The 27,852-nt window shown below is 41.0% G+C and overlaps 1 protein-coding gene across 1 annotated transcript in view; it reads left to right on the top strand.

The window, feature by feature from the left end:
* The window catches only part of LOC127230011 (carboxylesterase 1C), a 27,945-nt gene extending 93 nt beyond the window's left edge, over nt 1-27,852 (top strand). The window contains exons 2-14 of the mRNA XM_051195135.1: nt 323-527; nt 3,052-3,196; nt 5,855-5,988; nt 6,645-6,798; nt 9,919-10,023; nt 11,219-11,323; nt 12,240-12,278; nt 15,538-15,678; nt 16,509-16,580; nt 17,448-17,595; nt 24,515-24,646; nt 27,143-27,215; nt 27,495-27,852. Coding sequence (XP_051051092.1) covers nt 323-527; nt 3,052-3,196; nt 5,855-5,988; nt 6,645-6,798; nt 9,919-10,023; nt 11,219-11,323; nt 12,240-12,278; nt 15,538-15,678; nt 16,509-16,580; nt 17,448-17,595; nt 24,515-24,646; nt 27,143-27,215; nt 27,495-27,666 — 1,625 coding nt within the window. The 3' untranslated portion in view covers nt 27,667-27,852. The remainder of the gene's footprint in view (nt 1-322; nt 528-3,051; nt 3,197-5,854; nt 5,989-6,644; nt 6,799-9,918; nt 10,024-11,218; nt 11,324-12,239; nt 12,279-15,537; nt 15,679-16,508; nt 16,581-17,447; nt 17,596-24,514; nt 24,647-27,142; nt 27,216-27,494) is intronic.

Genomic DNA, 27,852 nt, shown 5'->3' with positions numbered 1-27,852 from the left:
GGGTGGTTTCTTCTCAATTTTTTTCCTGAACAAAGTAGGTGAAGATGTATACAGGCTGAGCACAGAACAGTGCCTTAACCCTCTTTCTATAGTGGCTTAGACCGGATAGTTTTAAGCCTTCAATCAGTTTGCTTTTCAGCTGGCACTCTTAGACAAAAAAAAAAAAAAAAAAAAAAAAAAATTGTCAGTATCATAGTATCACGTAAAAAGGAAATGAGACCTTGAATGATTCAATAACACAAGCTCAAAAGTGACAAAACCAACCATGAATCCAAGTCTTGTCTCTCCACTCTGATGGATCCTCATGTTTCTTATTCAACAGGACACCCATCCTCACCTCCCGTGGTGGACACTGTTCATGGAAAAGTCCTGGGGAAATATGTGAGCTTAGAAGGATTCATACAGCCTGTGGCCATCTTCCTGGGAGTCCCCTTTGCCAAGCCTCCTCTTGGTTCCCTGAGGTTTGCTCCACCACAGCCTCCAGAGCCCTGGAACTTCGTGAAGAATACCACTTCCTACCCCCCTATGTAAGCCACTGGGGCAGGGCCCATTTCAGTTTGGATGTCTATTTCAGGGTAATCTAGTGTGAATTTAAAGCACTCTGCTCATTAGCTGGGTTAATAAGAATTACTGGTACCTGTAAAAACTCTGTGGGTCCTCAATTACAGTCTAGTTACCAAGTATCTTGCAGAGTTTCCCAAGCCCTTTATTTGTCACATAGTATTGAGAAACTGTGATGAACCAGGAATGTTCTGGGTTTTCAGAGACCATTAGGAGGAAAACTATCCATTCCTTCACAGCTTTCATCCTATTGGTATAAAGAGAAAATGACAAGCCTGTGGATTAGTACACCAAGTACATAACATATTAGACTATGCTAAATGCTTTGGAGAGTAGAAATAAGATGCCACATTCTCCTAATTTGAACCTTGGCATTACTTAGGAGTGGGGTGAGTATGGGCTTGTGATTGAAGAGAACAGTGAATGTGACTGCACATTCTCACACCCAGGTCTACCTTTCTACCTACTCAAAAGCTAAGCAACTCCCAAAAAGTGTGTCACATAACTTTTGCAACTGAGTGAAAAAGCCCAAGAATTCCAGATGGCCTCACAACCACCTCAGAGTACATCAAACACCTACATATCAGGTCAGACAATATTTGTGTCCCCATCCAGGTTCCTTGAGTATTTCCAGAATCCCACTACTCCTTCCTTCTTACCATTCCATGCTTTTCTTCTATAAATAATATTTGCTGTGTTTATTTATTATGTTTGCAAAATAAGATGTAAATAGTATAAAAAATTTGAGAGATACCCAGAAGTGAAGGAAAGTGAAAATCATATACAATTTAACAACTCAGAATTCTGCTAGCAGTTGAGATCATGCTTTCCAGTCTTTTGTCTGTGTTTATGTCCTGCTATAAACAGAAATCACAAATGCAGAGTTGGGGTGACAGCCTGATACATCCATAAGCTTCAGTATCCTTACAGACCATATATATGTATATGTATATGTATATGTATATGTATATGTATATGTATATGTATATGTACATATACATATCAGCTGAGTGTTCATTAGCTATGCTTAACTGGGTACTAAAGTATTATTTATCTACTCCCGTCTTCTATCTGGCTTCATTAAAGTACTTCGGTTTTCTTGACTATGAATAAAAGTTTGATGGATTCTTGTTAGCTACACCATTGCACACAATCATAAATATTCCTGAGTCAAATAGCATGAATTTTGAGTACATTTGTCTCCAGAAACATCTAGACTCTGTGCAATTCACCCATGGAAACCTCCATCCCTGGTTCTGTACCCATGCCATGGCTTACTTGGTAAATTTTTCTTGTGTGCATTAGCTAAACAAACTGAGATCATAACAATAATAAATAGAATCTTGGTGCCTTTTTTCTAAACATTAGTGAACTTGAATTCCTGTCTTTTGACATTTGAATTTATATTTTTATGAGTACAAGGCACTTACTCTCAATGATGCAGGGAATAAATATTATCCAGGGTGGAGATGTGGGCATCCCTGCTGCTCTACTTCTGCCATCTGTGTGACATGCACAACCCCAGCTCTGCACAATAGGGATAGTGACATCCATTCTTCTCATTGCAAAGGGATCCAGGATGTTCCTGACTATTGGCTTGAAAGTATAAGCACTACCTAACATGATATTGTGACTTTGTGTCTGGGGAACAGCTGAAATACTCTCTGTGCCTCCAATTCTTCACTTGTAAACAGTAATATTTAGGAATATTGACAAAAATAACAATAAAACATATTTTTAAAAGTAGTAATTATAGATGCCTGAGACTGAACTGACTCTTAACTGGTTTTGAACACAAGGAAAACTTGAATCAGTTCCTGATATTCTGTGACAAGTCAATAATTGTTATCGAAACCATGCTATATTGTACTTTTAAGACCCTTTGTCTAGAAGCTAATAGTGATTGTTGCAATAGGAGGTCACTGGGCTAGACAGAAAGAACTTTAGAGACTTTACTCACCCCACCTAGATCAAGAAGCTTGGGCCAGATCAGGGAATGAATTCAGCATAGACCACCCAGCACATCATGTCTGAGACAAGACTAGAATTCAGTTCTCCTGGGGTTCTCCCACAAAGATGCCCTCCCCTGCTTCCACCTGCCTGTCAGTGTAGTCACCTGTCTTGGCTGGTGGACGTCTTCAGACAACTACAGTATGTTAACCTGGTACAGGACCAGGCCAACAACAGACCACTGTACAAAGCCCAAAAGGACAAAGTTTGTCCAGACACCCTAGAAAGCAACATCTTCTAGGTCAGTTCACCTTTCTCCTTTGTCCAGAGCATCCTAAAAACTCCAGGAAAAAGAAGAGGTGCAAAGTGCATCTCCCTTTATAGATTATAGAACTGAGAGACCCCAGATTACCTCTCGCCCATGGTGATGACTCCAGTAAAGCAACAGAAACTTCTTTTCTAGTCTCTTACCTATGGGTCAGGCCCACATGGCATGCTCAGTCTACCTGGTAGACTCTTAGATGTCCTTTCCCCTCTCAGGTGTTCCCAGGATGCAGTTGGAGGACAGGTGCTCTCAGAGCTCTTCACCAACAGAAAAGAGAGCATTCCTCTAGAGTTTTCTGAAGACTGTCTCTACCTGAATATATACACCCCTGCCGACTTGACAAAAAGCAGCCGATTGCCAGTAAGTGCCTGAACTATTGGTCCATACTTTCATTCTAAGCATGAAGATTTTCCCTATGATTAGAAGGGGATGAAGGCAGCATGGAGCAAGGGCACATAAGCAGGGAGTTACTCAGGAACAAGAGCTTCATTCAAGTTTTCACTTGTGTATGATTCCAACAGTGTCAGACATTGGTAGAAATCATTCTACAGCTGACAAAAGGAAAAGAATGGCTATTTTAGTTAGCAGAGTATTTTACCCATAAGAGTTAAGTCATGATTTACAAAATAGTTACAGCTGGGGAAAGTGAACAGCCCACCATGATGCAGGTAAGAGAAACTGAGATCCTGTTGGGGAGGGGAGTACATGAAAGGGATGCTTCCAAGACTTAATCTCCTGGTTTTCATATGCATGCTCTTATATGGAGCTGGAAATGTTTGATGGCTTTATTCTCAGGTCACCTGTGACAACTTCCATTGCCAGATGAAAATTTGCACTGTCCCATGGAGTAGGGAGGGGGGATGCTGGGACAATCTCATAAACATGTTTCCTGCCTGTAGACAGCACCCTGGGATTTTACTGTAGATCATTTCCATTTCTAGCTGCCTTTGGCACAGTCAGATGGCCAAGTGAGTCAGCATTTCACATGGAAACACAGTACAAGTGTGGGGCGGACTGCCAGGGACAGGTCACAGGGCTGGGTAGAGTTTCCTGGAAAAGATAGTCCCTGGGTTGTAACAGGTCAGCACCCAACAAATTTTTCTAGAAGCTCTATGCATGAAACCCCCAAAATAAGGGAGGTGATTGTATATTCATATGCTAAGATCAGGTGTAACCTATACTAGCAGTCACAGAGGAATAAGGGGAAAGTCTCAGTGACCCCCATTCTTTATATCATCTAAAGAGTGAGCATCCTGGCAAGCAGCCATTTCCTGTGGTCCCATTGCAAAGGGACCCAAATTGTTGGGGACTACTTGCATAATATGATCTTTCATGTGCCTGCAATTCCTCATCTAAAAAGTGGGGATAGCAATAGATACCCATGGCTGGTCTGAGTCTGGAATGGCTTTTTGTACTAGGAGAACTTGCATCTCTGTTCCTGGGAGAGTTCAGTATAATTGCTGTGAGTTCCACTAAGCCTTGAACCTTTGAGACTCTTTAACAGGAAACCAAGAGCAATAGTTGGGACAGGGAATGGTAGAACCTTAATAGGCCAAGCAGAAATATCTTTAGTGGTTTTCCTCAAGACCACCAGGACCAAGAGTTTCAGGTGCCTAAAGCAGTCAAACTTGGGGTCAGAGAAAGGAAACCTTTAAGCCATTCCCACTCCGCTATACTTTCAAGGACCATTTCAAGTGCTCTACACAGACACATTATAACCTTTTCAAGACATCATTGCCCACCACCTCGGATTCAGCCTTCACTCTTAGACATCCAGGATTCTATCTCTCTTAGAGTTTGCAGGGGTCCTGTGGGAGGAAATGGGGACTTGTGATCAAGATAACAGCAGACCTGCTAGGTGTGGACACAGGTTGTAGAGCCACGAGGTCTGAGTATAAATCCTGGATCTTCCTTTGAATGGATGAGAGAGCAGAAACTTTTCTTAACCTCAGCCTGTTTCCTTTCATGGGAATTGTTATGTGAAAGCTCTGCGATTCGTAAGCTGCATCACAGCTCTGCCTGAGTGCATACAACCATGCTGACACACTAGTCAGACCTGCAGGAGGGTCTCCCTCCTGACCCAACACCTGGCTCACTGCACTGTGGTCATGGGCAGCAGGGTTTGGGAAGTTCATCATATGGGTGCCGAGAAACAGCATCAAGATCAAGCCCATACTCCTTCTCTTGTTTGCTGTAGTTTTATAGCAGAAAAACTTTCTCCTCCATTCCTTATCTGTCACACAGAATATTAACCCTTGCCTTAGAAGAGGTGATTTATGGTGCATAGATCCATTCTGGATTCATTACCCATGGGATTTTCTCTTTAATTAATAGTATTATCACAATATTATTTTTACACACCCTCATTTGATCCCTGATCAAATGCCATTTAAATGAAAGAATATGAATAATTGCATCCCTTCTTCTCAAGATTCATCAGAGTGCCTGGTACACTGTAGATTCTGAAGTAATGTTAGCCAAATGACAAAAGGCTTCTTGAATGAAGTGGATGAGAATTGGGCTTAACATAATGGTTGGATTTGGGGTTGCAGAAGAGGCACAGTACGAAGGCGGAAGCATCAGCAGAGTGGGGATCTCCCCAGACAGTCATTACCATTGAGAGGTTTAATTCACCACTGGCAAGTTAACTGGGATGAAATTGGGTTGAAATACAATGTCTGTGCCTTATTCATGTTCAGTTGCCTTACAGGTCTTATTGTGAAATGATGTGATTGTGGGCTTGAGTCTTTACAGATACTAGGAAAACCTCAATTCTATGTCTTAGAAGGATGCGAGAGATGAGAAGAAATGTAGAGCATATTGAGTGTCATGGCATCCTGCACTTAATCTTGGAGAGTCGGAAACAAGAGAGTCAGCCATTTGCAGCAATCCCTGAAACTGGTGCTGTTTGAGAGATGACCTGGGGTCACAGTCTAGATTCAGGCTACCAATTCAGGTGAAACTGGCAGTTTTTCCAAGTCTTTAATGTATTGCTTGTGTGGCTGTATTATTTTCCAGGTGATGGTGTGGATCCATGGAGGTGGATTGATGGTAGGTGGGGCATCAACTTATGATGGACTGGCTCTCTCTGCCCATGAAAACGTGGTGGTGGTAATGATTCAGTATCGCCTGGGTATTTTCGGATTGCTTAGGTAAGGTACTAGATTTTCCTCTCTGCTAGTCTTTGCTTTGGCTTTTTTTTCTCTCCTAATAAAACAAATATCTGAGACCAGATAGATATGAGAACACAGATTTATTTAAAATAGTTTTCAGACTCAGAATCAATTTTGGGTGAAGAACACTAGTGAGAGCCCTTGCCTGGGAAGTAACATACTAGAAGAATAGAAATCAGACTTTTACAGGCAGAGGAGATCTCAAGACAAGGGAGGAAGTGAGTGATAGGAGACAGGCTTGCTTTTTTTTCTTTTTGTAACAAAACAGCCCCAAGCAACTAAACAAGGTCCTATGAGTACCACAGAGATCCCTCTTGGGGTAACACTCAATGACATAATCACCTTGCACTTGGCCTCATTTTTCCAAATTCCTTCACTGTTGGTTCTAACTTCCACTGCAGAAACCAGAACCCATGGATCCTCAGTGCAGCCCATAGTTGCTAGAAGATGGGAATAGAGCCCCAATGCTGAGTATAGAGCAATGCTGTAGGGATGATAGGCAGGTAAATTTCTCCATGTTGAAATGCAGCTTCAAACCTGATTCTGAAAAGCTCCTGAACCTTCTAAGGCCACCTTGAGTTCCTTAGGAACTAGTTGTGGCATCTTTATGCCTATTATACTCTGTCATCTTGCAGCACAGGTGATGAACACTGCCCTGGGAACTGGGGTCACTTGGACCAGGTGGCTGCACTACACTGGGTCCAGGATAACATTGCTAACTTTGGAGGGAACCCAAGTTCTGTGACCATCTTTGGAGAGTCAGCAGGAGGTGCAAGTGTCTCTGTTCTTGTAAGTATTCTTGGCTCCAGACCTCTTGCTGAGGTTTGATATGGCTGTAGAAGAGACCTGTTGTAAAACAGCCAGTCAAACACACCACCACCTTTGTATCCAATACCTGTGTTCAGGTTGACTCTTTTTGTTGCATCAGATGGTGGCCAGCTCCAGACACAATTAACTTTCTTTTACTAATAATCTTACCATTCAATTTTTTTTTTGGTTCAGGGTCATGAAAAATCTCCAACTTCTCTTCTCATTTGGTTGACAGCTTCCTATTATCTCAAAATTTTAGCATTAGGTCTCATTCTACAAGTCCCTGGATGCAGTGATAGGTACAGACTACAAATAGGAAGAGAGGATCAATGAGTTGGATCAAGGGTCCTTGTCTGGGTTGAAGACACAACTACATATTAAGGAAATTCAACACCAAAGATAAGACTGGGCTTCCCCTGAGGTTAAGAAGGCAAGGGACAGGCTATCTTAGGGATGTGAGAAAGTGAAGGGGGGTGGAAGATTCAGGGGGAAGACTAGGGAAGAAGATGTGGGTCAAAGGCATACACTGAATGTGTGAGGAGTCTTGCTGGTGCATAAAACTGAGCAGGGAACAGTGGGGGAAACTATAAGATGTCCTGGGAGCTATAAGAAACCTTAGCTTCCACAAAGATGAGCAGAGATTCAGTGATGGAACCAATACTGGCTTTATACTTGAATACTCAAAGCAAGAATATTTAAGTAAATGGAAAAATATATATAAAGTGCCCAATGAAGAATAAAATCATTCTGAACAACATACCCAGGGATAGTCACTTGGTTATTGTCACATTTATTTTTTCAGTTTTTCCTAAAATTATATATGTATGTATGTATATGTGTGTGTATAATTATATATGCATGATATGTATCATTCTTTTTATCTACTGATCATGCATGCATCCTTGTATCCTCCATCTATAATCTTTTGTTTTTTCTCTTATATAACATAACATAAATATATTCCTTAATAGTAAGTGTCTTCCCCATTACCACATTCCTATAACACATATTATTGCATTGTAAGAATGAGTCTTAATTTGGATTACCTCACTCAGGATGTTTTTTTTTTCTATTTCTGTCCATTTGCCTGCAAATTTTAGGATGTCATTGCTTCTTACTGCTGAGTAGTACTCCACTGTGTAAATGTACCACATTTCCTTTATCCATTCTGGATGAGTGGCATCTAGGTTGTTTCCAAGATCTGGCTATTGCAAATAATAATTGACCAAATGTTATTATAAGCATTCTTTCCTGCCAGCCTGGTCCCGCAAACAGAGACTTACATTAATTATAATACTGTTGGCTTCTTATTGCCTAGCTCTGTCTTAATTATTAACCCATTTCTATTAGTCTAAGCATTTCTACATGATCTTATCTTACTGGAGAATGCTTAAATCATGTCCTCTCTTCTCGGGATCACATAATGACTGCTACTCTGTCTACACTTCCCAGAAATGCTCCTTCTCTCCTAGTCCTCATTGGCCAAACAGTGCTTTATTCATTAACCAATAAGAGAAACATATTTGCAGAATGACATCTACCATCAAAAGGTCCAAGTGGTGTAAATGAATGTGCCTCCTCTCAGTGTTTGCCCAACAGTGGTATTGTAGGGTCTTGAGATTTTCTGAGAAATCATCATACTGATTTCCACAGTGGCTGCACAAGTTTGCACTCACACCAGCAATGGAGGAGTGTCCTTCTTTCTCCACATCCTCTCCAGCATAAGCTGCCATCGGTGGTTTTTATCTTAGCCATTCTGATTGGTGTCTGATGGAATCACACGACCTAGTGGTGCCCATTCTATATGGAGAGATACCTTGCTCAGCCTAGACACAGGCATGTGGAGTGGAGAGGTGCTTTGGTCCTGACTCAACGAGATGATGGGAAAGATTTAGTAGACTTCCTAGGGGAGGCCTTAACCTCTCCAAGGAGCAGATGGGAGGTGGTGAGGAAGAAGGGGAGTGGGAGGAGAGAAGGGAAGGGGAACTGGAATTGGAATGTAAAAAATAAAAAAAATGGATGAGTTCTAAATATTGAATCTTATGATAGTGATACCTTGAACTAATCCACTTTTTACTACTAGAAAAATACATGAGCTTTCTGGCAAATTTTCACAGGCTTCCATGATCTTTAGTCTTAGGATAATTCCAAGCAACAGAGAAACAGACAGTTTGTATGGTTAGGTATTTTATCGGTATTGCCTTTTCTATAGTATAGATTTGTCCCTATAGATTCTTCTAGGGTATTTCTATACCATCCAGTTTCTACCTCTGAACTCAAGCCACATCTTGATGAGATGCTCTTGGGGAATGTCAAAACAAAGAGCTTCCTGGAAATTATGCTAGGATAGGGGAGAAGCAGTTATATTCACAGAACATGAGGGTTATCAAGTTCACAGCAGAGATAGATGGGAAGGTAGAGGGAACCCTGAAAAGTAAGTGTCTCATGATTCATAGTATTAGCCACTTTTCTCCTTTCTATGACAATGGCCCAACAAAGGCAGTTTAAAGAAGAGTCTCTTTGATGTGGAGTTTCAGGATGCAGGTTATCATGGCAGGGAAGTCACCACAGCAACAACTGAAGTGACTGGTCACATGGAATCCATAGTGAGGATGCAGAACAGAACTGAATGCTAATGCTCAGCTCACTGAAGGCCTAAGATCTTCAAAACTTTGTCTTTTAACATGGGGGAGTCAAACAAGTGTGGTATCTTTCCAAGTAAAACAAAATTCATCCACAAAAACTTGCACAATACCATGACAAAGTATGTTTGAGATGCAGACTGAGGCAAGGCCTTTGGCCAGTCATCTGGGGCTCTAATTTGTTTTTCTCTCTTGTCTTTGGCTTGGACTGATGACCCTGTGAGACAGCATTCTCATGTAAACAGGGGCCCAGATGATGGGCAGGTGCTAGTTACAGGTCACAAGATTAATGCTGCCATTGTGATGCAGCTTCCAACTTCAATTAATCTGATATAGAAATTCCCTCACAGCTTTGTTTAAAGGTTTATCTGTGGGTGATTCTGGATCCATGTTCATTTTGATGTTAACCATGACACCATCTTTTGCACATAAAGTCTCCTCTCCTCTCTCCTGCTAGGTGTTGTCTCCCCTGGCCAAGAACCTCTTCCACAGAGCCATTTCTGAGAGTGGTGTGGTGGTCAGTACAGGCCTGGTCAAGAAGAACACCCAGTCTGTGACTGAAGTAGGTCCCAACTTGGATAACTCTTGCATCCTTTGCTGAGCTTCCCTTGGATTCTCGATGGGCTCTCTGGCTATGGCATGCAGCTTGAGTACTCAAACAATTCTAAAAGTAATAATGGCTGGGCAGAAGGTCTGCTAGTTGTCTCACATTTAGGCACATCCTGTGATTTCTGAAAATCCTTCATTTGAATCATGTTACTCCAACACCCTGTGATTCTGCCCAGAAACTGAAACATGAAGAGATTCTATAGGTCACTGAGGCCACGTATTAGTGAGTGGAAGAGGTAGTATTCAAAACCAAACAAAACCTATCCTTCATGCAAATTGCCTGAGAGACATTCAAGTTGGAAAAATTTGTGCTCTGTGTGTGTGTGTGTGTGTGTGTGTGTGTGTGTGTGTGTGATTTAATCAGGGAAAGATAGCAGGTTTCAGGTATTGATTATCCAATTAGTAATACTGGCAATATTCTATGAGATTTAATATCTACATCTGGCAATTTAGAGCAATGGCTACCAATTCTCCTAATTCAGTGACATTTAATATAGTTCTACACATTGTGCTGATCCCCGGCCATAAAATCATTTCCATTACCACGTCATAACTCTAATTTTGCTACTGTTGTGACTTATAAAGTAATTATTTAATATGTAGGATAATTTTCATTTTTCCAAATTGAACCAAAGGGTTCTAATGATCAAGTTGAGACCTCCTGATTTAGGGGTTTTACAAACCCTTTATAATCACACACACACACACACACACACACACACACACACACACAAACTGGATGTGCAAGCAAAATATGGTGATATTTGACTATAATCCAAATACCTAGGGAGGCAAAGGTAGGCAGTAGAAATGATATAAGGCTGAGGCCACCCTAATCTATATTCTAAGCCCTAGGCCAGCCAGGCATACTTAGTAAAACTCTATCACAAGAATGAACAAACAAATAAGGGTGAATGAAAGAAAGAAAAAAAGAAGAGAGAAGGAAGTTATGGGGAGAGGGAAAGAGAAGAAAAAGGAGGAGGACAAGATAATAAGAAAATTGGGTCCTGGATGGAATCTACATCTACATCTATATTGATGGAGGACTTAGTCATTACTTTTGGGTCCAGGCTAGAATCTGCTGTCTACATTGATGGAGGATGTAGTCATTGTTCCTTATCTCTGATGTTGCTTGTGATATTTTGCAGCTGATTGCTACTATTTCTGGGTGCAAAACCACCACATCAGCTGTCATGGTTCACTGCCTGCGCCAGAAGACAGAAAAGGAGTTCTTGGAGGTCACACTGAAATTGGTACATGTATCAATTCTAATTGCCTCTATTCTTGGCCTTGGCCCCAAACTTTATCTAGTCTGTTGTTCTTGCCCTGGATAAACTCCAAAGGGGCAGTTTCTCAGCTCTCAGATGGAGTGTTAGCCTCCTGGTCTCAACAGGAAATTTCATTTCTTATTATGAAACACCTTAAATATTAAAAGAAGTCTAAATATGTATTCCATGGAGAGGAATTACATGGAAATCTTCCAAACTTGCTTTCTGATCATTCTTATTCTTTATTGATTAAGACATTCCATATTCCTGAAAATATAACTTCTAACCTGAATTTTGGGGATATTCAATTAGGAGTTATTTTTTAGATTAATATAATTAAATTTCTCAGATAAGCTTCACATAGGGCAACAAGAGAAATAAAGAATATCTTCTAAACAAAGATGGGTTAGTTCTAGGGGACAGCTCTCCAGATCCAGGCCTGGTTTAGCCCAGTAATGATAAAGGGCAGTCACTAGCACTGTGGTACCAAGCTAGCAAGATTCAACCAAAGGGAATCCTTTGGTCCTGCTCTGACATCAAATTTACCTCCAGCCCCATCTCTTCTTGAACACAGTCCTGGCTACCACTTCTAACCCACTGAGTGGTTGTTCCTGAGGGAAACAGATGTGTTGTCAGAAAGGCCAAGTTGGGATGATGTTGAAGAGGAACACAGGCATAGGCAACAAACATGTCTCCAGAGTTACAGAGACCCTGACCCTAGATCCCAGGCCCTGTCCCCTTCATGCTGCTCCCTATCTCCATTTTGCTCTATCCTGTGTTCATACTCAAGGACCCCATGTAAGACCCATATGGGAGAAATTGATACCCCAGGGCACAGGTAAAAGGGTGAGCTTTTTGTAGGGGGAAGGTTCTCAATGCATCCTTCCCTTTGTGTTCATAGAATCCTTTTGAGCTGGATGACAGTGGAGACCACGGAGAGGTAAGGAACTTCTTCTGGATTACTGGTGTTATATCTTAACAGCATCAAATTCTAGTTAGCTATGAATGAAGGTTTCCCCTACGGCTCCCGGAGGAGTCACTTGCCAGTTAAAGTAGGTATGTGGACCAGAGGTGGTGCTAACTGACTCCCTGCCCAGTGCTCTCAGTCAGCATATTTATCCCACTGGGACCATCTCTCCTCATTTACAGTTCTCACTACAAAGATGGCCTGATAGGAGAAGGCTGCACTGAAACTCTGCTATCAGGAACCTGGATAACTGGCTATAGTCTCAGTAGTCTTTAGAGTACACAGCCGGAGTTATATAGACAGAAGCCTAAGACAGTCAGTTGAGGACACCACTCTCTATCCATAACCTAGGAAACTCACAGATAGTGCGAATAGCCTCATCCTACTGCCCTGACACCTCCCAGAACTGGCCTGTGTCTGGTGTCATTAGCTATGAGCTCTACAGCCTTGTGTTGGGCTCTGTCCCTGGAGATCACAGACATTCCCTGAAGACCCTTTGAGGATGAAATGAGATCCTTTTAGTCAGGTTTTACTGTGTGAAAAGAGCTGATTCATGGCTGCCTCCCTGGACTTGTAGCAGGAGACAGTTAGGGGAAGGGAATAGGAAGGAGAAGGCTTGAGGAAGTCATAGAAGTGACAGGTGCAGTTTTAGCTAAATGGTTGGATTATGATTCAACACGAGATAGATGGTAAGTGGGCTCTGAACAGTGTTTTTTTTTTTTTTATTTTATATAACCAAGTCCATTTAAATGAAAACAAACATTTATAGACAATATTTGGGAATTTGGATATTGTTCTTTCCAAACTACTTCCTGCTGGTAAGGAGAGCTGTCTTGGGGGATTCTAAGAAGATGCAGAAATCCTGGCTGTAGTCTGTAAGGCTGCTTTGCCCAGCTGTTTTGAATGTAGGATCACCTGGTACTGTTTCAGGCAGTCTGGCTTGATCAAACCACATTAGTCTGGAAGGAATCCACAGCTTTTCATTTTCTGTGGAAACAAAAATAGAAATCCTTTTCCCCAGTAACTTGTCCTTGAACTTAAATTTTGGAGTCAAAGCATTTTTGGGGGGAGGGTAGTTAGGGTGCATGTGAGAGGGCAGAGAGGATAAAAGGGAAGGAGAGAGGAAGGAAAGGAGGGAGAGAGGGAGGGAGGAAGAGGGAACTGAGATTGACATGTAAAATAATAAATTAAATAATAAAAACAAGTGATCTTTTTTTAATGTCTTGTTTTTAGTTCTTTTATTTCCAGACAATGTCCTACTACTATGTAGTATAGAAGTTTTTGGTCTTCCTACCTCCCCCCCACTTGTCTGTATTACAGTTCTAAGGTATAACACCAAGTAAAATGTAGAAATGCATTGTACAGACGAGGGATAGGGAAGGGTCAAGGGGTGGGTAGGAAGATTACACTGTAGGGATTTGTAGGTCAGATCAGGGACTGAGCAGTGGAATGATGAGATGTGGCTGGGGTGCTGATACTTGTGAAGAAGATTGACAAGTGAGTTGTGAAGCATGAGATAAATAGAAGAGGGAAAGATGCCTCTGGCTTCCCTGACTCAAAAAGACAAATCACCTGGCCTCCAAGTCAGCTATCAGTATTCCTGGCAGCAGTGGCACTACCTGTGGGCTTCACAGTTTCTGGTATCAGAGTCTTCCTCGGAACCCCAGGTGCAGAGCCACGCTGGCCCTGACTGTCTTCTGGAAGTTTTCTGCCTCTACCTTTCTTTCTCACTCCATTCCTCCTTGAGAATACAAGTTATCCCATGCCATTTCCCTTCTTAAAATGCTGGCTTTGCTTTTAGCATTAATTCCCGTGGCTGCATTGTGATAGTCCCCACAAAAGAGCTCTGAGATCCCAGAACCATATTTTTTGTTTGTTTTTCTTTTCTTTCTGTTGCTATGATTAAAACACTCTGACCCAAAGCTATCTGGTAGAGGAAAAGGTTCCATTGCATTCCACATCAAGGCCGCAGTCCATCAATGAGGAAATTCATGGCAGGAACTCAAGCAGTTCTGAACAGCCAAGAAAACCAGTACAGCAGAGTCCATGGAGGAATACTGCTTGTTAGTTCATAGGAAGGTTCATGCTTAGCTTTCTTCATAGCTTAGGACATGTTCACAGGAAATGGCGCTGACCACATTAAGCAAGCAAAACATTCTTCCATAGACCTGCCTGCAAGTCAATATGAGCTAGACAATTCTCCAATTGTGACTACCTTCTCAGGTGACCCTAGGCTGTTAAAGATATATGTATGTATGTATGTGTATATATATACATATATCTTTAAAGATATATATGTATATATATATATGTATAATAGGTTTTATTGAAAAAAATTTCAAACTGTTTTTGCTGTTTTTGCCTACCTACATCTACATTTTTTTTTTTGCTTCACTATTCATAATATCAAAGAAACAGAATCGCATGCGTGTTTAGCAACAGAAGAATGGATAACGAAAATGTAACGTTACACAATGGAATTTTAGTAAATGTAAAGGAAAAACCTGTCACATATGAAAAAATAGCCCCACCTTGTGGCCCTCTCTCTAATTCTCTCTAGCAAAGTCCCCCACTCCAGGCCTTTACAACTTTCCTGGGATTAGCTCTATACACAGACTCCTCTGTCACTTGATTCATTCCCTTCTCCTGCTTTACTTCAGCTGATTATAGTGTTCTTGATAAGATACCACTCCAAACATCAAAAAGACCAGCTTCCTGTGGCCAGAATGTCATCCTCCTTCACAAAGGCAGTTCCTCCTGCAAGAATCTAGAGCAAGCTCTCCTCACTACTCAGCTTTTTCAAGGTGGCAGTAATCACACTCTGGTGGTATTCTCTCCTGCTGGATTTGTGTTGCTGTAGTCTTTCTCTAAGTAGGAACAAGGTCTCTGGCACCGCACGGACAGTTCAAGAACACTCAAAACCACTCATATATTCCAAAACACCCAGGTTTAGATATGCATAGACAGATGCATTAATAAGTGAGAATTATTAATAAGTAGCCCTCTTTAATAAGTGGAAATTCTCCTCAATTCCCTACCACTTGACCTCAACTATTCACATTTCTGACCTTGAAGACTCCTAGATTCAACCATTGTTCTTAGCACATTGGGTTTCTGTGGCCATAGCCACAGGGCCTTTATGCTTGGCAAACTCTCAGGACAGCAAAGAGGAGATATATGGAGGAAACGTAGTACAGGATATTCATAAACATAATATTTCTATTTTCCCTAGGAAAATACCTCCCTGTCCACTGTGATTGATGGAGTGTTGCTGCCAAAAACTCCAGAAGAGATCCTGGCTGAGAAGCGCTTCAACACTGTCCCCTACATGGTGGGCATCAACAAGCAAGAGTTTGGATGGATCATTCCAATGGTGAGGATGTACAGACCTCTTAGATGCACTCCACAGAGGCTCAGCCAACATCCTCTCTGCTCTGATCAAGGGTTGTACACCTAGATGACTACATTTCAAAGAATCTTAAGTCTTTCCAAGGAAATTTGCTCTGAGAGTCCCAGATAAAGCCACTCAGAGTGTCAATTTATACCATGTGGAGAAGAAGAGTGATAAGTAATTGAAAGTTTTCTAAAGTAACTACTGAACAGGGGCTCAGGGTCCTGTCTGCCCACCACCAAGCTTTCCATTGGCAATACTGAGCTCTCCAAGCAGGCATCTTAGGCCCTGGCATCAGCTTTGGATGTGGCTCTCAGTGCTAGAAGAAATGCTGAAACTAGACCTCAAGAGCTGTGAATGCAAACCTAGACAGGTCAGCATTTCCCAGAGGCCTGTAGCTCTCACACAGAAGGACTTCAGGGGACATCACAGGGAGACAGACATACAGACATAATGTTTGCTTTTGTTTCTCCTGTCACCTGAATCTGAAGGCAAGTAACCTGTGTCTCTCGAGTCCCCTTGGCTTCTTCATGACCATGGCCTGAATGTTCAACTGCCTGGAGGAACATGGCTGCCTCCCAGTGTAATAAATACACTCTTGATTGTCCTCTCTGTCTTACTTAGATTTATTCATGGAGTTCCATTTATTTTATTTGTTGATTTCATTTTCAGTACATATACTCCCATATCTGTTAGAACCACACAAACACAACACACAAGCACCTTTGTTTCATTGTTCCATTTGGTTCATCTGTAGAGTTCTTCTTAGTTTGCTGTGATTTACAAATGTTTTACCTATTTTTTTTTAACAGATGATGGGCTCTGAAGACAAAATGAATGAGAAAATGGCCAGTTCCCTCATGTTGAAGTTCCACTCTGTTCTTGTAAGGCTCCAAGGAATCATGGGAATTTGAGGGGGGCAAATAAAGGTCAGTGGCTTGCTTTAATCACAGACAAATTCAATGGCTATAAACAACAGTGGTCACTGCGATTTACCTCTGACTTTTCTACTCTTCCACTTTGCACCCCAGTGTAATAAACTCACAATCATTGTTCACCAATCAAAAACCTGCATAGGTCCAGGACTAGTTGCCAGGAGAAAGATTTATTTGGAGAATTTATACTCAGAAAATATTGATTCCATGACCAACAAAGACTATCAGATTTATATTTTGGAGGCCTAAGACCTAGTAGTTAGAAGGCGAATCAGATAGGTGGGTACTGTGGCCATACACACTAGAGGTTCCCTGCTTTTCTGATGCCTGGGTTTTTGTTGTCAAAAGATCACTGGATAGATAGTCTGGTTCTTTAAATCTAAAACAAAGCATTTGTGACAAGAAAATCTGCTGATCTGTGTCTTTTTCATTCCATTTCCTAGGACTAGCTTACTCTAAAGTTATTTGCTAGGGTACATGGTGTCTTTCCCCCTAGAGAAAAGGGAGAGACCCTGGAGGTTTAATTCTTTCCACAGGAGAGAGAAAAACATATTTCCTCTAAAACAGCTGAAGATAGCATTCACTAGACAACAGTTTCAAAGCTGTCAGGCAAAAGAATCTTTTCTGCCATAGCCAATGGGAAAACATAATTTGCAGATGCCTGACATTCAAACTTAATGACATACTGCAAATGTATCTAGAGAATCCTCTCTAGTATAGCCAGCTGGTTGGCACAGAGCCCATGATTCATGAGCCATGAAGTCTTGTTAACTGTCTGCAGGTGGGAGTGGTCACTCACTCTCTGATCTGTTTCAGAACATCTCTGAGAATATGATTCCAGAAGTCATTGAGAAGTATTCAGGACAGACAAATGACCCTGTCAAAAAGAAAGACCTTCTCCTGGACTTGTTTGGGGATATATTTGTGGGTATTCCATCTATTCTCATGTCCCGTGGCCTCAGAGGTGAGTCTTACATGTTGAATGGGAAGACATAGACTCAATAACAAGTTTCTGAATTGGCATCTTCTCAGGCATATACATACACGCAAGCACATACACATACATGTATGTGCATGCGTGTATGTATGTATGTATAGACACACACATACACACACACACTCACACACACATAGTACATGAGGCTAGGATGTTGCTCCATTAGTAGACAGCCTTGCTGGAATGCAGGAGACCCTGGTACAATCATGAGTACTTTATAAGTCAGACCTAGTGGTACATGTTTGTAATCCCAGTACTTGGGAGGCAGGGAAGGAAGGTTAGGTCTTCTTTGGCTACATAGGGAGTTCAATGCCAGCCTGGGTTAAACAAAAACACTTTCTTACAAAAGCAAACCAACAAAAAGAATGAAAATTCAGGTTCAAGAGTGGGATTTGATGGGAAAGAGCTTCTTCCAGATGAGAAAGTCCAAAAAGAGAGAGTGGAAAGAATTACAAGGAAAGGAGGTATAAAAATCTTTGATGTCTTTGGTACTTCTTTATCCATCTTCATGAGCCCTGGTTGGAGAAGGTAAGACCTGAGCTGGTACCTACTACATGGATGTTCGTCAATGACTTAGGTCTGGACAGATAGAGTGTGAGGTTACACATAGTTCTTCCTAAATGAAGCAAGATTTGCTTGTGCCTATGGGTGCTCTGTTCCAGCAACTGTTCTGTGGGTATTTGGAAAGAATATACATCTTGTTGGGGTTAAGCTGTGGACTATTCTAAATATTATTTGAGTTCCATCATGCCACTTGGTCCAAACTTTTGTTCAAGTTCGGTGTTTCATTGTGAAGTTTCTGTCTGTGTAATGTGATCATTGTAGAAAGTGGGGTACTGCAGCTCACTACTGCTTTGGTATTATAATTTCTCTCTCTCTCTCTCTCTCTCTCTCTCTCTCTCTCTGTGTGTGTGTGTGTGTGTGTGTGTGTGTGTGTGTGTGTGTGTGTGTTACAAGCAGGTATTCCTGTCAGCCTTGTCCCACAGCCATGCCAGCCCCAAATAATACGCAGAGACACTGTAATAGATATAATGTTGTTGGCCTGTTGCATGCATTTCTTATTGGCTAGCTCTGTCTTAAATATCAACCCATTTCTATTAATTTAAGTATTTCCACGTGGTCTTATCTTACCGGAGAGAGGGTCTGGAATTCTCTCTTGGTCTTACATTTTGAATCTCCACCCTACTACTTCCCGAATCCTCCTTGTCTCCCAGTCCCGCCTATCTTGCTTTCCTATTGGCCAACAGTGCTTTATTCATTAACCAATAAGAGAAACATATTTACAGGATGACATCTCCTCTTTTCTGTCTAAAATAAAAAGAAAGGTTTTAACCTTAACATAGCAAAATATATAATAAAACAGTTATCAAGTAAGAATCACAGTTACAATATTTAGTTCATTAACATTTAGCAAGATTTAAAGAAAATATTCTATCATTTATCCTATCTTTGTGATTCTAAAGTCCTTTATGTAACTTATCCTTAATCCTTACTAAGGAGAACTATAACCATAACTATCTGTCTTCAACTCCCTCAAAGACCACAGAAGGATAATATATGAACTCTAGAAATGACAAAGACATCTTGCTACCTGATTAGTCACCCAAAGTTCTTCTGTAATGTTCCATCTTCAGCCTATAGGCTATGGTGTGTCTGGCAGACTCCTCAGCAAAGCAGGAAACTAAACTGTCCACCTGTATTAGCAGTTTGTCAGTCATTTTTCTCTGTGTCCTGCGGAATGTCTGGCAGACTCTCCCATGAAGCAGGAACCCTGTAGCAATGTCCATCTTGTATTAGCAGTCACTTTCCTGTGGGTCCTGCATGTCCAGTTTATACAACATAAAGTCAAACAGTCCAGACAAGAGCAGTATCTTGCCCAAATGACTATGCTTGCCATATTGAAAGCAAACTTCATAATGCCTTTCTTAAACATTCATCTTCCTTTCTGACACAGGTGGTATTGCCAGCAGCAATTATGTCTCACTTTCAAGAAAAACCCTAAACCATTTTAAATGCCATATTTTGTAGGTCTTTGAAAGGTTTGAAGAATGCCTATCCATTTCAAATACATCTCTATATATTTAGAAAACCTAACTCACCTAACTATATGTTTTGACTATTATAGGTTAACTATCTATAATCTGTACTAAATTATACATTACATTTCTAAATGAACTCTATAAACACAATACCTAAACAAGAGGAGAAATATGTGTACCACAAAATTGACCCTAAATTTGTATCAATAAATAAAAATCCATTCCAAAGCAAAGTATTCATCTCTATACCATAATTCCCTTTTTACCTTTAAAGAGATTGGTTGTGGTCATTAACCATTTGTAACCAAACCCATATAAATGAAACTGAACATTTATATTTGGGAATTTGAGCAGTGTACTTTCCAAACTGCTTCCTGCTGGTAGGGGGCACTGTCATGGGGATCCTAAGAAGATGCAGAAATCCTGGCTGTAGTGGTCTGCAAGGCTGCCTTGTCCCAGCTGTTTTGAATGTTGGATCGCCTGGGGCGCTGTTTCAGGAGGTCTGGCTTTATCGAACCATGTTAGTCTGAAAGGAATCCATAGCTTTTCATTTTCTGTGGAAACAAAAATAGAAATTCTTTTCCCCCAGTAACTTGTCCTTAGACTTAAATTTTGAAGTCAATGCATTTTTAAAATATATAAATTGGATTAATTTATCAGCATTGATAATCAAGTGTACTTCCTTAGCAATTGAGCAATTTAAAGACAATGCCAACATATATAGTATCCAGAATCTTTTGTACTTTCCATCTTTACATGGCTTTTTTATTAACTCTATTTTTCATTACTCTATTTCATCTACTTTTATTTTATTTTATTTATTTTATTTTTTATTTTATTTTATTTTATTTTATTTTTTGAGACAGGGTTTCTCTGTGTAACTTTAGCTGCCATGGAATTCATTCCGTACACCAGGTTTACTTTAAAATTACAGAGATCCATTTGACTCCGCCTCCCGAGTGCTGGAAATAAAGGCATGTGCCACCAATGCCCCAGCTACTCTCCCCAGCTGCTCAAATATACCACTGAATTGTTAGCAATGATTCTTAAAAGCCGTACTGCTTTTTGCCATTTATGATGATTCAGGAAACCTCCCATAAAAGAGCCGTGTTTGTCTCTAACAAAACAGAGCCCAACCAAGAAAAATGCTGCTACCAAGAAGCCTTGCTTGTCTCTGTTCTTTTGTTTATAAAACCCCTTTTAAGCTTTTGTCAAGTTTTAAGTGAAAGTTTTCGGGTCCACATTATGGCGCCATTTTGTTATGAGCAGGTTTTCCTGCCAGCCTGGTCCACAGCTGTGCCAGCACCAAATAACAAACAGAGATGCTGTATTAGATATAAAGCTGTTGGCCTGTCACTAGCATTACTTATTGGCTAGCTCTGTCTTACATATTAACCCATTTCTATTAATCTAAGTATTTCTACACAGTTTTATCTTACTGGAGAGATGGTCCAGAGTTGTTCTTCCTCAAATCTCTGCATGTTGAATCTCCTCCTACCTCTCCCTGAAACCTCCTTGTCTCCTAGTCCCACTTGCTTTCCTATTGGCCAACAGTGCTTTATTCATTAACCAATAAGAGAAACATATTTAGAGAATGTCATCTCCCATCATCTCTCTCTCTCTTTCTGTCTGTCTTTCTCTCTCTCCCTCTCCTGTCTCTCTGTTTCTTTGTCTTCCTCCTGATACTTTAATAATTTTTATCTGTTTATGTACTCTGCATTAAATCTGTATATATTCCATTGGAGAATTGACTTCTCATCAATACAAAGTGTCTTATTTTTTTATATACTTTTTTACTTAAACTCTATTTGTGAGTTAACTATAATCCTCTTTTTCACCTCTGGTTCCTATGTGTGCATAATATCTAATTTCCCTTCACAGTCAGTCTGTGTAGGTCTTAAAAAGTTTGTAGGGGGTTGTTTTAAGACTGTAGAATCTCAGATCTTAAAAGAAAAATTCAGTCACTACATACACCCTTACTGGAGAATGTATATTGAAGGAAATTAGTGACAGACAAGGACTTGCTAATGCCATTCACTTGCTGTATTTTCTGATGGTTTTGTAAACACTCTCAGCCTCACTCTCATGTCCCCTTCCAGGTGATTGGATGGTATTGTACTTACATGCTTTTAGTCCTTTATTTTTATTGCGTGTTTTGCTAAGAAATTTCACATTGTGGCTACCATGAGAACCACTTATAGGGATGCCCTATGCCTATGAAACTTACTTTAAGTTGTTAACAACATAACTTTGATCTCATATAACAACTAACATTTTATTTATATTTGACATTTTTATTTTTAAAAAATACTATTTTTATAGTATGTGTGTGGGTTTATTTGCCTGTATTTGTCTGTACACCATGAGCACATGGTGCCCACAAAGGCCAGAAGAGGGCATCGGTCCCTGGACCTTGAGTAAAAGGCTGCTATGTGGATGTTGGGATGTGAACACAGGACCTCTGTAAAATCATTCAGTTCTCTTAACCACTGAGGCATCTCTGCAGCCCCACTTTTTGCATTTTTGGGTGCCAGAATTAATGTCATTTTAGTTGTTAGCAGTGTTTTTGTACAGAGCTTAGTACTATATAGGATAAAATCCCCTACCTATTACGATTACAGTCTTACAGTCCGAGTGCCCTGATTATGGCTTCACAAGTTTACATCACTGACTTCCAAGTTGTTAATTAGCATATTTAGCTTTCAATCTTAAGGACTCTAGCAAATTCTCACAAGGCAGCTGCAGAGACAATGAGCTCCATGAGCTTCTTTGGGGGATTTGTCATTTCTCCCTTGTTTCTGAAAGACATCTTAGTACACTGCTCTAGCTGGTGGCTATTGAATGAATCCATCTGCTCTCCCCTGCCTGCAGGATTTCTTCAATGGCACCACACATCTTTATATGAGTTATCTCTTGATGCTCCTAAGTATTTCCTTTGTCTTTGATAGTTGATGGTTTGATTGTTTTCATCTAGTTGCAATTGACTGGAGTTCTCTTCACCTCCTGAACTCTGACCCCATATTAGGAGCGTGTTTACCAGAACTTTTTGAAATGGGCTTTGTGCCCATTGTTCTCCTTAGCTACTCTCACCATGTCTAGTCTGTTAATGGTACCCCATTGTCTCTATTTTCTTGGTTGTTCTTACTATTGCCTAAATGTATGTTCTACTTACATTCAAGATAAGTAATTACAGGAATTTTATCAATGTTCATGGTTTATGGACACAGTTCTAAAAATACCTTGAGAGCATACTGACTAAAATATGCCCTTTCATTCACGAAAGTTCTTTGTTGCATAATTGCAGTCTGGGTTCTTTGATAAAGTGAGTGTCAGAGCAAGTCCAAACACTTCTTTAACACATTCTGTGCTCCAGCTTTCTTCTGTATCTGTGGTAAATCCAACAAAAAGCAATGTAGGGGAAGAAAGGATTTATTTGCCTTCTAATTCCACATCCCACTGCATCTTTAAGGGAAGGCAAAGCTAGAACTCAGATGGGAATATGTAGCAGAGATGATAGAGGTGGAGTTTGCTGGCTTTCTTGCTCATGTTTAGTTGCCTTTCTTACATAGCTCAGGATCACCTGCCTAAGGATTGTGCTGCCCATAATAGGCTGGAGCAATTAATAGTGCAATTAATAATCAAGAAAAACTCCCCACAGACCTGCTCACAAGACAATGTAATCTGGGCCATTGCTCAATTGAGATTCTCTTCTAAAGTGACTTTGGGCTATGTCAAGTTGATCATTGTAGCCAACATGTACATGCTTGACCCATGGACTTTAGAGGCAAAGAAAGTTTACTTTTAAGGGTGCAGGGATGGAGCCTGTGAGAGATGATTAAATAAATCACTCTTCATATTCATGTTAGAGTAACATATTAAATAATAATTTTGTGGACAGATATATATGTTACAAAATACTGATACCAGTGTTTTAAAATAACATGCACAATATTATCCCAATTTCAAATAAATAAAAGTCATATGAGCCAAAATGTGGAGAGGCTTTCCCTGAGTGATTTAGGTATGAGTGCTGGGCTTAATCCTTTTCCTTCATGAAGAACCTTTGCATAATTTATCTACTAGATTAATTTGTGGTTTTACACTTCCCCTCTCTGTCACTCTTATGTGGATATTTATATCCTACAAGGACCACTGGATAGTGACAGACTCCCCAGTCTGGTGGCTCAAGCAAGTGAGTGGTATCCATGAAAAGTCAGATGGCCCAACATGAAAAAGGGTCTCTTCTTTAGGCTTGAAATAGGCATCTTTGCTGGTGAGAGAAGATGGTAGAGAAGATGGGAAAGAGTGTGCCTATTTCTCCACTTTAATATCTTAAGAACTTAACTCTTCCATGTCAAGCAGGAAACAAGGTAATGAGGGTGACTGAAGTATAAACCTCAAGTTTAGTGCTTTCCTTAAACCCAAAGGCAGATTTCTGTCTTTGTATACATTTGTATGGGATTACATTAAATACCCTCCTATTCAAACAAACAACTTGGATTTGCATGGTTCTACTAAATGATTGAGGAAAACACTGGGGATGCACAAAAGCAGACTGACTGGGTGCTAATTTTTCCCAGAGTGAGCAGGAACTGTGTATTGTCACTGAACACACCCAAGTATTCACTGCCTGAATTACATCCTCTCATTCTGCATTCTATCAACACCTGGCTCAGATCCCAGGTCTACTTCAAACATCTGGGCAAACCCAAAGCCATCGCTGGGCATTTCAGAAGCTGCCTCTGTCCTGCAGTAGTAACCAGCAGTTTTCTCAGGGCTGGAGACCTCATTGCTACCCAGGCATCCCTCTGCTAACATGAATTGTGCATGAACCCATGTCTCCTCAGATGCCGGAGTTCCTACCTACATGTATGAATTTCAATATCGTCCAAGCTTCGTATCTGAAAAGAGACCCAAGGCAGTGATAGGAGACCATGGTGATGAAATCTTCTCTGTGTTTGGGGCTCCATTTTTAAAAGGTATTGGCTCTATATTGTGTGTGTGATCTGGGAGTCTGGAGGAGTGGGTCCTATTCTTGTTTGAGGGGCTTTCAGCAAGTTTCTCCTTCTCTCCTGATGCTAGTTTCCCGGCACTCTATAACAGAGCTGAGCTACAGTAGGCAGTCTCCAACCTTTCTCTTATTCCAACACACATAAAGATGGCTTATGTGAGTGGATACCAGACATAAAGATAATGATGCCCAGCCTACAATCCATAACCCCAGAGAAGTTTGAACCCTCTCTCAGACACAGATAGAAGCAGATTCAGAAATCCACAACTAAACAGTGAGCCAAGCTCCTGGAGTACAATTGAAGTGAGGGAGGAGTGATAATATGAACAAAAGAGTCAAGACCATGATGGGGAAAGCCACAGAATCATCTGACCTGAGCTATTGAGAGATCACTGACTCGTGTCTGACAAATGGAGAACCTGCATAAGAACAAACTAGACTCCCTTAATATAGGTGACAGTGATGTGACTCTCGGACAATATATAAGGCCTGGCAGTAGGTCTAAGATATAACACTAATACACAAACTGACTTAGTTGAGCCATTTTATGTGGACAGATACCTTGCTCAGGCTAGATACAGGGGTGTGGTAGGTAGAGAGGTGTCTTAAGGGGTCCTGCCTCAACAAGATGATGGGACAGACTTAGTAGACTTCCTAGGGGAGGCTTTACCCTCTCTGTGGAGCAAATGGGAGGAGAGGGGGAGTAGGAGGAAAGGAGGAAGGGGGAACTTGGATTGGAATGTAAGAAAATTTAATTTTTAAAAAATAGATGGCTTATGTGACCCACAAGGCCCTGATCTAGGACTAGAATACCACTATCTGATTTCCCTCAAAACAACCTCTACTAAAATGTCTGACTGTGGGTCTCTACATTGGTTCCCATCTTTAAGAGGAAATTTCTTTGATGGTGGCTGAGCAAGGTATTGCTATATGAATTTAGAACAATGTCATTAGGAGTCATCTTATTGCTACCTTTTAAAACATTGTTATTTATTTATTTATTTATTTATTTATTTATTTATTTATTGCAGCAGTAGTATTTGTCTTTGCCTTAGGTCTCTGGGCTATCTGGTCTTAGCTTCTTGGTCATTCGAACAATGGCAGGTATGGGTTTTATCTCCTTGGAGAGAGCCATATGTCAAATCAAATATTGGTTACTTACTTTCATAAGTTTTATGGCAACTTGCAGGCAAGACACCATTGTAGATCAAAGGGTTTGTGGCTAGCTTGTTTACATTGCTCCTTTGGGAATATGCAGAGTACCTTCCTTACCAAAGACAGTAGAATGTAGGGGTAGTTTCTATGTGGGCACCTGCTCCACTTATCCAGGTTCAATGTGTTTGTAGGCGATGTCTTTAGCAATGGAACATTCATCAGTATGTGGAGAGCAACCTCTTGTCTTGGCAACAGCATGGGTTATTTAGGGTTTCCCATGGGACCTCTGGCCAATATCTCAATTAGATGTAACCCAATCTTAGTACTAAAAGCTTCATTAAGTGACAAGAGATGGCCAGATAGGGGTTTGTCTCCCCACTTGTCAGCAGTTTCATTTAGATTGACTTCATATATGTATATAGTTTAGGTACCTTCACTGTATTAGGTTTCCATACAACCCCTCAAATGGCCCCTGACTTAGCTGTCTCCCCCTATATTTCCTTCCTTGTCCCCATCCCCCTCTTTCCTCCCTTTCTTCACTTGAGGCTCTTAGTCCAGTCCCTCCCTGCATCCTTCCATAACTATCTACATTATTTCCCTTTCCTAGGGAGATAGGTGCCATTTTCCCAGGGAATCTGATATATTTATTAACATATTTAAAGTGTGTGTGTGTGTGTGTGTGTTTGTGTGTGTGTGTGTGTGTGTGTGTATGCAAATGCTATGGAAATCAGAGAACAATTCATGGGAATAGTTCCCTAATTTCTCCTGTGAGTCCCAGTAATACAACACAAATTATCCTGTTTGGTGGCAAGTGCCTTGACCCACAGAACCATCTCTCCAGTCCCATTACATGATATTTAAAGAAAGCCTTTCACAGATGTTACCAGTGCAATATCTCTCCACGCTTGCATAGGTTCACAAACCAACTGCAAGCCTCTTCCTCCTGGGTGTTTGGTATCTTTTAGAGCCTGTGGATAATACTGTGTCAGAGTGACTGAGAAAAGACCCAGATGCACCTCTCCAAGACAGAGGACAATCTGGAATATGACATTCTGACCCTGAGCAAGGAGGGAAAGGCAGATGGACATGGACTCAAAGGCAGCTGGCTCTGGCTCATGGCACACACATTCCCACTTCTGAGTCATATATCAGTCTCTCCCCCCTGAATGTACACAGGAACCAAGCAGAATCTTCACACTGAGTAGTTGAAGAGTAAGCACTTAGTTCCACTTTCCAACAAACTCCCAAATGATGCTGCATCTGGTCCACACTTTGAGTAACAAAACCATTTTTTCTACCTTCCACACAGGGGGCGCCTCAGAAGAGGAGACCAACCTCAGCAAGATGGTGATGAAATACTGGGCTAACTTTGCTAGGAATGGGTAAGGCTCATGGCAAATGTAGAAAGGGTGGATAGGGTATGGTTGGGCAAACATTTTGGAGAGGGTTACTTCTAAAGTCAGAGTGACCAGTTTGGGAGACTATAGTGCTCTATCACAGGAGTTTTCTAGAAACCATGGGCTGTCTCAAAGAGAGGAAAGCTCTCTGTTGGTGGAGGTTGATTGCCTTTCAACTTAGATTAGCCAGTGATGCATTCAAACTACAGAGGAATGGTGGGCCACGTAGCAATCTTGAGGAATTCTAATTGATTATGTTCCCAGGAACCCCAATGGGAAGGGGCTGCCACACTGGCCAGAGTATGACCAGAAGGAAGGGTACCTGCAGATTGGAGCCACCACCAAGCAAGCCCAGAGACTGAAAGGGGAGGAAGTTGCTTTCTGGACTGAACTCCTAGCTAAGAAGCCACCTCATATAGAACACACTGAGCTATGAATGGGAGTCTCTGCCAGCTTCAGGACCAGAGGAACCAAGATGAGGCTGTTCTACAAAAGATGTTGTTCCCAAAAGATGGCCCTTACAGAAGAAACTGCAGAACTGAATAGTGGGGGAAGGATGGGGCATAGGAGGGGGAATATTTGTACCTCAACTTGGAAAATAAATGTTCTTTTGGAAGTCAAA

The sequence above is a fragment of the Phodopus roborovskii genome, unplaced genomic scaffold, assembly GCF_943737965.1.
Source record: "Phodopus roborovskii unplaced genomic scaffold, PHOROB, whole genome shotgun sequence".
Classification (NCBI taxonomy): domain Eukaryota; kingdom Metazoa; phylum Chordata; class Mammalia; order Rodentia; family Cricetidae; genus Phodopus; species Phodopus roborovskii.
Note: the sequence above shows the minus strand (reverse complement) of the source record. Positions and strands in the feature narration are given on the sequence as shown.